The sequence below is a fragment of the Colias philodice genome, chromosome 30 (assembly GCF_061535455.1).
Source record: "Colias philodice isolate Cphi_HAF_F1 chromosome 30, ilColPhil1 Martin Lab GWU primary, whole genome shotgun sequence".
NCBI classification, from domain to species: domain Eukaryota; kingdom Metazoa; phylum Arthropoda; class Insecta; order Lepidoptera; family Pieridae; genus Colias; species Colias philodice.
In genome coordinates, this window is record NC_143115.1 from 4,569,670 (window position 1) to 4,581,825 (window position 12,156).

Sequence of the window (12,156 nt, forward strand, 5' to 3'; positions counted from 1 at the left end):
CCGGTATAAAAAGTAGCCTGTCCTTTCTCGGATATCAAAATATCTCCATACCAAATTTCATGCAAATTGGTTCAGTAGTTAAGGCGTGATTGAGTAACAGACAGACAGACAGAGTTACTTTCGCATTTATAATATTAGTATGGATTACATATAAATAGTAATAATTATTATTACTTATTCCCAGTGACTCAGCGAAAGCAGCCGAAGCTTGGTCCCGATACTTACGCATGGAGGACAGTCGAGTTGGCGACATTTTTGTTGGACAATTGAAGTCTACGCTACGTTGCACGCATTGTAATCATGATAGTGTGACGTTTGATCCGTTTTGGGACCTCAGGTAAGGGAAAAACAAACAAAATAATAAATAAAAAATGACAAAATGTGGGTAGATTGAGAATAGTAAAAAATGTGGGTAGATTGTAAAATAGTAACAATGTGGGTAGATTTAAAAAATGTCAAAAATGCGGGTAGATTGAAAAATAGTAAAAAATGTGGGTAAATAGTTTATTGGCCAATTGAAATCGACGCTACGTTGTACACATTGTAATCATGATAGCGTCACGTTTGATCCGTTTTGGGACCTCAGGTAAGGAGATTGGGGAGATAAACACACAAATAATTGTGGGTAGATTGAAAAATAAGTCAAAAATGTGGGTAGATTGAATGAAATTTAAATAATGTGGGGAAAATAGTAAATAGTATATTGCTCCAATGCGGGTAGGTTGAAAAATATAACAAGAAGAAATCTGTATTTTACTATTCCTAAAGGAAATAGCAAACATTATTGTTTTAATTTGATATTTTTTGGTTTTATGGCATTCAAATGCTTTATAATTAATATAAATTTATTTATAAAGAATGGCATCAATTAAAATGGGTTCGAGTCCCACCTCGTGATCGAATTTTTTCTATTCTTTATTAATTTATATTATTGTTTTAGATTATAAATAATTCATATACTTTTATTTTTTTAGATTTCCTACGCTATTTATTCAGACAGTTAATTTTATATCAATAAGGGCCGATTTTTCAATGCTTGGATAAAACTTATCCGTCCAATAAAGTATTACACGATAATATTAAAATGTCACGTAAACTGTCAAATACGGGCAATTAGAATACGTTTTTAAAATGGTAGTTTTATACATTATTCGACGAATAAGTTTTAACCAAGGATTGAAAAATCGGCCCTAAATTGTAATAAAGCGTCAATAAATTGCATTTTAAATGTTAAAAAGTCTGTTGTCTTATAATAGAAATAACTAGGTTTCCGCCCGCGGCTTCGGTTCCCGTTCCCGTGGGATTTCCGGGGTTGCGTCATTTTCCCGGGATAAAAAGTAGCCTATGTCCTTTCTCGGGTATCAAAATATCTCCATACCAAATTTCATGCAAATTGGTTTAGCCGTTCTTGAGTTATAAGTGGAGTAACTAACACGACATTCTTTTATATATATAGATTTATAAACATTTTATCCAACACAAGCTACAAAATTACTGCCATATAATAAAATATTAATTTTGTTTGTATGTATGTCCCGCAGTCTGCCGATACCCTCACGCACGGGCAATCTAAAAATACAACAGTGCTTACAACATTTCGTCAGAGAAGAAGAGTTGGATGGAGATGAGAAACCGGTAAGAGATATCTCTTTTTTTGTATAAATGTATACTAATATTATAAAGCTGAAGAGTTTGTTTGTTTGAACGCGCTAATCTCGGGAACTACCGGTGTTGGGGGGTTGGGGTAAATTATAAGATACTAGCTTTCCGCCCACGGCTTCGCCCGCGTTTTCAAAGAAAAACCCGTTCCCGTAGGATTTCCGGGATAAAACCTATCCTATGTCCTTTCTCGGGTATCAAAATATCTCTATACCGAATTTCATGCAAATTGGTTCAGTAGTTAAGGCGTGATTGAGTAACAGACAGACAGACAGAGTTACTTTCGCATTTATAATATTAGTATGGATTTATTAATTCACTGTAATGGACTGATGGGATGAGATGAGATGATATATGATTGAGCTCCGCCCGGTGTGGAATCCGACTGCGAACTAACTTATGTATGTTAAAATAAATAATAATAGTTAAAAAAAAAACTAAAAAACACGCTTTTTATAGAAAACCGAACTAAAAAATAGAAAATCTTATCAAATTAGTGTATTGTCATCGGTCCTCAATAAATCTACAAAGTTTGAACGAAATCTGGCCGTTTAAAGTGAGTCAAAATCGCGCCCAAAGAAGTCGTTTACAAACAAACATACAGGTGAAGCTAATATAAAGCGTGTAATAATTAATTCATTATAATAAAAGGTGCAACATCGACGGATTGTATTCCGGGAAGAATCGTACAACTGCCCCCCTAGTCAAGTGGCTTTCTGTTAGCGTAGCGTTCAATAGAATAGACTACGAATGTATGAGATTGACGTAGGCTGTAGATAAAAGTATCTACAGGTTACGTCAATCTCATACATTCGTAGTCTATTCTATTGAACGCTACGCTAACAGAAAGCCACTTGACTAGGGGGGCAGGTCCGATTTGAAAAATTCTTTCAGTGTTAGATAGCCCATTTATCGAGGAAGGCTATAGGCTATATATCATCACGCTAAGACCAACAGGAGCGGAGCAATGCGGGTAAAACCGCGGGTTGCGAGTTACTGTTAGGGCTATTTTAATTTTAACAACATTTAATTTTAACACCGAAATAATTTTTCAAATCGGACCAGTAGTTACTGATATACGCGCTTTCAAACAAACTCTTCAGCTTTATAATATTAGTATAGATTAATTAAAAATTAATACGTATTTTAATCTTAAAAACATACTTTAATTAATAATTGTTTAAATTTTCAGACATGTTCAAAATGCGGTGTGCGCAGAAAGTGCTTAAAATGGTTCACCGTGCAAAAGTTTCCGAGGGTCCTCGTGTTGCATCTCAAACGGTAAATATTTATTCATTATTATTCATTAATTTATTGATTATTGATTTACTAGCTTTCCGCCCGCGGCTTCGCCCGCTTTGTCTAAAACCTAATAAATTATATACTAAAACCTTCCTCTTGAATCACTCTATCTATTAAAAAAACCGCATCAAAATCCGTTGCGTATTTTTAAAGATTTAAGCATACATAGGGACAGAAAGCGACTTTGTTTTATACTATGTAGTGATACGATAACGATTTTTTTTTGTGTGTTTATCTTCCAGTTTCTCGCCAACGGAGCGTTTCCGCGGCAAACTGAGCGTAGTAGTCGAGTTTCCTCTCACCGGCCTCGATATGTCGCCGTTTGCGGCTAATAAGAACACTTCCGCGGTATATAATCTGTATGCGGTCAGCAATCACTCTGGTGAGTTAGTTTGAGTGGGTGTGAGTTGGTTAGGAAGTCTAGTGAGTTGGTAGACAGACAAGTGAGTTGGTGAAAATACTAGTGGTGGTTTGAGTGGGTAGGAAGACTAGGGAGTTGATAGAAATACTAGTGAGTTGGTTTGAGTTGGTAGGAAGACTAGTGAGTTGGTTTGAGTGGGTGTGAGTGGGTAGGAAGACTAGTGAGTTGGTTTGAGTGGGTAGGAAGACTAGTGAGTTGGTTTGAGTGGGTAGGAAGACTAGTGAGTTGGTTTGAGTGGGTAGGAAGACTAGTGAGTTGGTTTGAGTGGGTGTGAGTGGGTAGGAAGACTAGTGAGTTGGTTTGAGTGGGTGTGAGTGGGTAGGAAGACTAGTGAGTTGGTTTGAGTGGGTGTGAGTGGGTAGTCAGTCTGATGAGTTAGTAGGGTGAGTTTTCCACTGCGGTTAGAGATTTTAGGGTATAGATTATTATAAAATGTATAAAAAAATAGCACTTAATTATTAAATATAATAAATAATAATATGTTATTAATAATTACAGGTACAACATACTCTGGCCATTACACGGCGTACTGCAAACATCCGTACATTGGCGATTGGCATGAATACAACGATTCGAGGTTAGTTAAGCCCGTGGCTTCGCCCGCTTTGTCTAAAACCTAATCTGGGGGCACGGTAGTGCCCCCGCCAAGACAAACCAAGCGAAACGCACGGGCACTACCTACCTTTTCTCGAAGCGCTTCGACGTTTTTTTGAACCCTCATAACTTGGGTTTGGATTATGCTAGATCAACAAAATTTTCGGGATATATTGTCAATAGCGGACTTATTGAACATATTAAGTTTTAATTACAATAGCTTTTATACTTCAGATTTTATTTATATCTAAAAACGCTAATTTCGTCACTGACTCACTGATGATCATCAAAATTCTTAAGGTATTTCCTAATGTCCTAGAAAGCTGAAATTTTGTATGTAGGCTAGTATTAGCACACAAACAACAAAAAAATTATAAAACTTGTAACTTTCATCCCCCAACCCCTTAAACTAGGGGATGGGAGTTTGTATGAGACCTGTAATTTTAAATTAAATTTTGATGACGCTAGAGGTCTAATCTAATAATCTAAAACTTGGTTCCCCTAGATATATATATATGTATAGGTACTCCTTGTTAAAAAAAAAAAAATTTAATCGACATATATTGAGACATATACTTCAGATCAGATTATATAAATATGAATGAATAGAAGTGTTGCGAACGTCTCCTGCCTCTTACGTCCACACAGTAGCTAAAAATAAAAATAAAATTTGTTACAAACAACTTACAAAAAGAAATGAAATCCCACCAAAAACATTTTCATGTAAAATGTTGCCAAGACGAGCCCATATGACTCGCACTGTCAAAAAGTTATCAGATCTCATGTAGAGCCAAGGTTCTTACACTACACGCCCTAACTCTACAAGGCCACTTCACAAACTCTACACCTGAGTCAAAATATGTGGCTTGGCCGTTCGTTACTACAAGAACTATTGTATAACACAAAAGTAATGAACAGTGAATTAATTTTTCACCTTACGCCGATGGGAATGTAGCGAAATGGCCAAGCCACATATTTTGACTAAGGTGTAGAGTTTGTGAAGTTAGGCCTTGTAGAGTTAGGGCGTGTAGTGTAAGAACCTTGGCTCTACATGAGATCTGATAACTTTTTGACAGTGCGAGTCATATGGGCTCGTCTTGGCAACATTTTACATGAAAATGTTTTTGGTGGGATAAATTATATATTAAAACCTTCCTCTTGAATCAGTCTATCTATTAAAAAAACCGCATCAAAATCCGTTGCGTAGTTTTAAAGATTTAAGCATACAAAGGGACGTAGGGAAATAGGGACAGAGAACGTGACTTTGTTTTATACTATGTAGTGATTTTAATATTATCTATATTACTTGCATTGAGATAATATTACTACGTATGGAGGAGACACCACGAACAAAATCTGTGCGCCATTTTTTTGCTTTAAGTTTTAAAAATTATTATCTAGTTAGGTACTTACCGATGAAAGTTATTCCTTTGCACTTTTCCGTATTATTTGTGCAATATCGTAACACACGAAAGCATATTTGATGCGTTTCACTTTAAAACAAATAAAAAATGAACGTGCAGTTACGCCATATGGCGTATGTTGAGCGGAACATAAGTGATGTAGGCGGTGTCGTCTCCATATTATGTATATCTCAATGATTACTTGTATTATTCTATTGTTAATAAATAATATATATATATATATTTCAATCTCTCACCCCTAAACACCCTTTTATCCAATTTATCGTTTATATTATTGAAATATTAAAATTAATTTATTTCAGAGTGTCACCAATAAATCCAAGAGACGTGGTATCATCGGAAGCGTACGTTCTTTTCTACGAGCTGGCCGCTAATTCGTAGCGATTGTGTGAGTATAATTATTTATTCTAATGTATGGCAAATGTTATTTTAAACTAGCCCTGCTCTGCGGTTTTACCCGCAGTGCTCAGCTCCTGTTGGTCTTAGCGTGATGATATAATATTATAGCCTATAGCCTTCCTCGATAAATGAGCTATCTAACACCGAAATAATTTTTCAAATCGGACCAGTAGTTCCCGAGATTAGCGCGTTCAAACAAACAAACTCTTCAGCTTTATAATATTAGTATAGATTCGACGAATAAGTTTTATCCAAGCATTGAATAATCGGCCCTTAATGTATGTTAAATATAAGGAAATGTTTTGGTAGTATGTGTGTGAAGATTTGGTGCGAGTCATTCTATAAATGGAAGTTATTAGAAAATTTTAATTTTATTTGGTTTTTTAAATATTTTCAGTAGAAAAAATTCTGCCATATGCATAATACATATCTATATTATGGATTATTCTATATTTATTTATTAAATTAACTCAGTAAAAAGGGCAATAGCTATTTATTTTTCTTCCAATTTCCTTGAATACGTTATTAAAATGTATAAAAATTAATTTCAAAAATGTATAAGTACTATGCGTTTGTTAAAAGCAAATTCTATTATTTATTTATTTATATAATACCATTATTTACTAATTATTCGATTCTTTTCCCAAAAAATAATGTATTTTCTCCGTTTTTCACAGAATGTAGCGACGCAACAACGCCGGGAGTAGCACTGTGCCCGCCGGCCTGCCATTTGGTATAAACAGACAGACACACATACAGACGAACACACGATATGTACAACGCACGACTTGCGCGAGTGACTAGCTCGAGTTGAGTGACGTCATTATATAGTAGAAAGTTTTGGAACCGTTTGCAATTATTTATTTTTTGCGTAGTCAAAGAAAAACCCGCATAGTTCCCGTTCCCGTGGGATTTCCGGGATAAAACCTATCCTATGTGTTAATCCAAGTTACCCTCTATATGTGTACTAAATTTCATTGTAATCGGTTCAGTAGTATTTGCGTGAAAGAGTAAAAAACATATATACATACACATACATTCATTCAACCTCAGTCGTTTCTCAGGTCTCAAGCTATCTCTGTACCAAATTTAAAGTAAATCCGGACATACATACAGATAAACAGACGAAAATTCTAAAAACTGTATTTTTGGCTTCGATATCGATTGTAGGTCACGCCCCGAGTATTCTTTTAAAAATATGTTCAAGTAAATCTAAAGTATGTATTCTCTATATTTTATAAATTAAAGAAAATTAAAAAAAAATAGCAAACGGTTCAAAAACACTGATTTTTATGTAATAATAGATAATATATAAATAAATGTACAAATTGGCTGCCTTACCGTTTATTAGCTGTTTCATCCAGGCTAGTGTGGTGTAAAATTAATTTAATAAAATAATATTAATTAAATAATAAAAAGAATAATCTCGAAATAAGTGTCATCGTGTTTTTATTTTTCGATGTTCATAATTATTTATTTTGTTATCTATTTCTTTCATAATTTATTGTAATTTAATCATTAATACGAGCTAATAAATTTATTGTTAAAATTAGTAAACGCATTCAAAATAAGTTATTATCATAAAATATAAAATTTCACTTTAATTTTAGTGTTACACTATATAAAGATCATTGAAATATATAATACAAATAATATATAGTGTTCTTGTAAAAATTCTATCAAAAAAGGTTCACAGCTAAAATAATAAAATGTATTCCTAAATTGAATACAATATGATTGTATTTAACATGTTTAATGTTCAAAAATGTTGCACTATAAATAGTGTAACACTACAATAATGTTACACTACATAAAATACTGTGACACTACAGAATTATAATTGTGTTTCATTATATAAAATAGTGTAACACTATAAAAATAGTGTAACACTATAAAAAAATAGTGAAAAACTACAAAGTCGTGGGTCGTACATTTGTATCGTGCCTCTTGCGTCGTGTATTTGGAGTGCTTATAATAATTTAGGATAAAATTAATAATAATATTATTATGTAAATAAAATATAATCGAACGTTTATCATAATAAATATAATTGCTGCGTTGTTTTTGATGAGGTTTATTTATTAATGTTATTGTGGTGCCAAGTTGTTTGAATTTTTGCATTTATTTCATGTAATATGAATAGTTTATTTGACGAAATTTTTAGAGTACAATTATTATTTGTTTTATGAAAGTAATATTTATTTCTATTTCATACTAAACAAGTTTTAAGTCGAAAAATATACTAGTGTTTAAAACATTGTGTGCTTTTTTTTGATCTTCAAAAATGACGCAGACGCCGGCTTGAAAACGCGCGAATTTTTGAACATCCATTTTCATATTTTTTCTTTTTTTTTGTATTTATTATCCATAATAATTCATAACACTCCGTCCACTAGATGTTTTTTTTTTATTTCACCGTAAAAAAGTTAAAATTTCGCGCGTTTTTAAGTTTTACGAACGATACGCAGTGATTTTTTAATTATTATTTCATTTATTGTAAAACACATAATTGACTTATTTAAGATATCATTTTACTTTCTAATATTTTTTGACTATATCGAACAAAATAGAAGTATATTGGCGGGCTTTTTACACGAACTAACATTCGTCATTTTTTTAGCACGCTTTTTATTAGCTTCACCTGTATGTTTGTATTTAACCGACTCGTTTAGACTCGATTTTGACCCACTTTAAACGGACAGATTTAATTCAAACTATGTACACTAATCAAGGATCGGTGACTACCTATACAATAATTTCATGAGTTTATCCTTAAAAAAAAAACATTTTTATTTTTTTTAAATACATATATTTTTCAGCATTTATCTATATAAAAAAATACTGCGTGTCGTCCTTCGTTCATTCATACATTAATTATAACGTATTTTTTCGAGTCACTAATATAGTACATAATAATTTAGTTACCTAAAATCTGTCTTATGTATAGATTTTGAAACTGGAGTGCGTAAACTGTGGCTTGCATAATATGTGAATATAATTCCGAACACAGCGTTCCGAAAACTGTCATTTAAAATTAATTTTTTTTTTGCAAATGGTGGCTTGGCGCCAAATTGTTGTTTCTTACGTTCGTATCATAATATGTTACAATTTAAAAAAAAACTATTGTTTTTATATCAACTGTTTGCATAATAATTTATTGTACCTAATAATTTTGAAATTAAACGTGTTGATGCATAATTATTTCAATTTATACGCTGCTGCTTTTTATGCTGCGTTCAAACTATATTTTGTTAATATTAATAAAAACCGCAAGATACGATAAGTACATTCAAAACAGTTTATCGTGTCTCCGATTTTTAATTATAAAAAAATGGTAAATGTATGAAAAAGTAACCATTTCATATTTCAGAAAATTAATTTTGTCCTCATTTTTTGTGCTTTTTGAGACTAATTTTCGAGTTGTTTTAACTTTTAATGTTAAATCGTGAACTCACTTTTTTTCGACTATTAAGGTTTTAATAACAAGAAAAAAGTGACGTACCTAATATTTTTGTTAATAAAGATGGGTATACACGATTGTTTATGATACATTCATGCAAATGCGTGCTGTGTAGTACCAGCATTATTTGAACATATTTTTTTTAAATGATGGCCTTACTTTTTTTTAAATATTAAGCGTGTCAACAATTGAAATTTGCGTCCATACAGACACAAGATTGTACATTTAGATAAGTCCGCTTGTGCGTGGTTGTTTTTGTTTTTTTTTTTTTTATAATTTTATTGATTGTTATCATTATTTGTTTTTTGTTAATTTTGAGGATCCCAATGCTACGAGTAGAATACAGTGCCTGTTAGAAATATATATTTGTTATCTATGCAAAGTTTATATCTGTGAAATAGAAAAAAATATTGGGATCCTCAAAATGGTGAATTCATAAGAATCTTACTTAGCCAAAGATATTATTACTGTTAAAAATCGCTGTATTAATAAATAAATAATTTATTGTTTATTATATTTAAATAAATCGCGGGTCCTGTGTCCCATAACTATTATGTAAAAATACGTAACAGATTTCTATTATAGAAATATATATTTAAATGAATAAATTATTAAAATTAATGGTGTTTTATTTTTTGTTTAGTTTTAAGTTACCTATTTTGATGAAAGTAAGTCACTAGAATGAGCAAGTAAGTTGACAATATAAAAATTAGAATGGTGTTTGAAAATCTATTTTTACGCCAAAAATACTGAATCGATTTGGCTCTGATGTATCATACAGATAGATAGAAACATGCTACATATTATTACAGGCTTTTAAATTAAGAGAACCGAGAAAGGGATGCTTGTATAATTCCTGTATATACTTTCTTGAAAAGCTGTTATTTTTGTAACTAGTACTTGCTACAGCCAATTCATATTACATTAAAGTTTTTTTTTTATTGTTATCTACAATAAAAAAAATATCTATCTATCAAGTAGGTACCTAAATAATAAATATTATCTAAATATTTTTTTTTATCCTGAGTCAAACAATGATATTATTTAATAAAAAAAGCGTAGATAGATTTAACCAACAAAACATTCGATCTACAAAAAAAGCACACCAGTGCATTTAGATCAAACGAGCGAATGTTCATTCCAATTCTAACCCGACTATGTCTATGTATTATTTTAGTGTACAAGCGTAGAGTATTCTTTTAAATGTTCTTATTGCGTTCGAAAAGATTCTATGCAATGTTGTAATTTACTGAACAACACTGAGTACGAGTTTTCGTTTACAGTAATAGATCACGAATGAATGCTCTAGCTCTATGTTCCTGTGATGGAAATGCATCGTTAGATTAGACTTCAAAATAAGATGGCATGATTCAACAATCATCAGTAAATATTTTGAATTTCGCTACACACAAAAGTGGTAGCGATAAAATTTAGTACAATATGGATTGCTTGACTCGGCATAAAAAAATATTTAGCCTATTATGGTACTCGCTATCATTGGCTTAGGCCGTGTTTCCACCTGCAAGTAGAATTGCAAGCTGCTGTCAGACAGTGAGACAGACTGTCGGACATTTCTTGCGGAAGTTTTCTTGCAGATGGAAACGCGGCCTTTAGTCATGCAAAGATGTTATAATGGTCATGCCAGACGGCAAATCTAGATCGAAAAAAACAATATCTATTGTATTTAATCTATGGTTAGGTGATTGACCGCGCCCGGACAGGCACACAGCTGATATATCGATGCAAAGCGTACCTTTTGTATATAATGTACTGAAATATTCTGAAATGCTGTACTACGCATGATCCTACGATTCCATTGATTCCGCATGCCATTTAAGGTTGGCAGACATAGGTATATAATTTTATGAATTGTTAAATTCAATAAATATGTAATTCAAAATGACTAGGGTATTTTATTGAATGATCTAATGTTCTAAAAAACGACAAAGCAAGTAGCGTATCTATATTTTAAATTACTGCACTTTATAATGATAGATGATATTAAAATATTGCAATTTACAATGTTTATTAGGTTTTGTACATTTTAAAAGAAATGTCCTTACAAAATTTTTAAAGATATAAGCCACTGTGTTTTTTGATACAATAGTAATAGGAAGTTTTATTCGTTGAATTCAAATTATTATAATTCGAAGCAGACCTTTGTTACACAGTAACTCTACTTAGTTCACTCCATTATTTTTAAACCGACTACAGCCTAAACCATAGCCGGAAGACAAATAATAATTTGCTAATCTCTTTCATAATTAAAAAAAACAAGGATGATGAAATAAAACAAAGATTAATATTCAAACATAATTTATTCATACACTAGAAATTCACATTACAATTTATAAATTTGCGACAGCCCTATTACACTTTCGTCCGTCACCACTAGATGGCGCTGAAACCAAAAGCCGTTATCTCCTCGACTCGCCATTCCAAAATCAATACTTTGCAATCGCCTGGATGATGAATGAAACAGGATAGTACAAGTCTGGGGCCCATTCATTCCTATTGAATATGAATTATAGCTATGTACGATATATCGTCCTATTTCGGCGTTGAATTGCAAACACGTGCAATATTATGAATCAAACATTATACGCGATGCGTATTGTCATTACAATGAGAGTAGAATGGACCTTTTCCTTACGTTTACATACGTTTTACACAATTTTTATTCTATGCACAAAACGAACTGTTCGGTTTTTGAGAGCACAATCAGTGGATTTGGGATTATAATCCGACTAATATATATTTTTTTATCTACTTATACTAATATTATAAAGCTGAAGAGTTTGTTTGTTTGTTTGAACGCGCTGATCTTGGGAACTACTGGTCTGATTTGAACGGTCTGACTGAAAAATTCTTTCGGTGTTACATAGCCCATTTATCAA

At 32.2% G+C, this 12,156-nt stretch overlaps 1 protein-coding gene across 1 annotated transcript in view; it reads left to right on the forward strand.

The window, feature by feature from the left end:
- Positions 1–9,880, forward strand: part of LOC149475510 (uncharacterized) — a 36,798-nt gene extending 26,918 nt beyond the window's left edge. The window contains exons 8-14 of the mRNA XM_089713352.1: positions 185–337; positions 1,542–1,635; positions 2,852–2,940; positions 3,204–3,343; positions 3,881–3,959; positions 5,703–5,788; positions 6,477–9,880. Coding sequence (XP_089569478.1) covers positions 185–337; positions 1,542–1,635; positions 2,852–2,940; positions 3,204–3,343; positions 3,881–3,959; positions 5,703–5,781 — 634 coding nt within the window. The 3' untranslated portion in view covers positions 5,782–5,788; positions 6,477–9,880. The remainder of the gene's footprint in view (positions 1–184; positions 338–1,541; positions 1,636–2,851; positions 2,941–3,203; positions 3,344–3,880; positions 3,960–5,702; positions 5,789–6,476) is intronic.
- Positions 9,881–12,156: the final 2,276 nt, after the last annotated feature.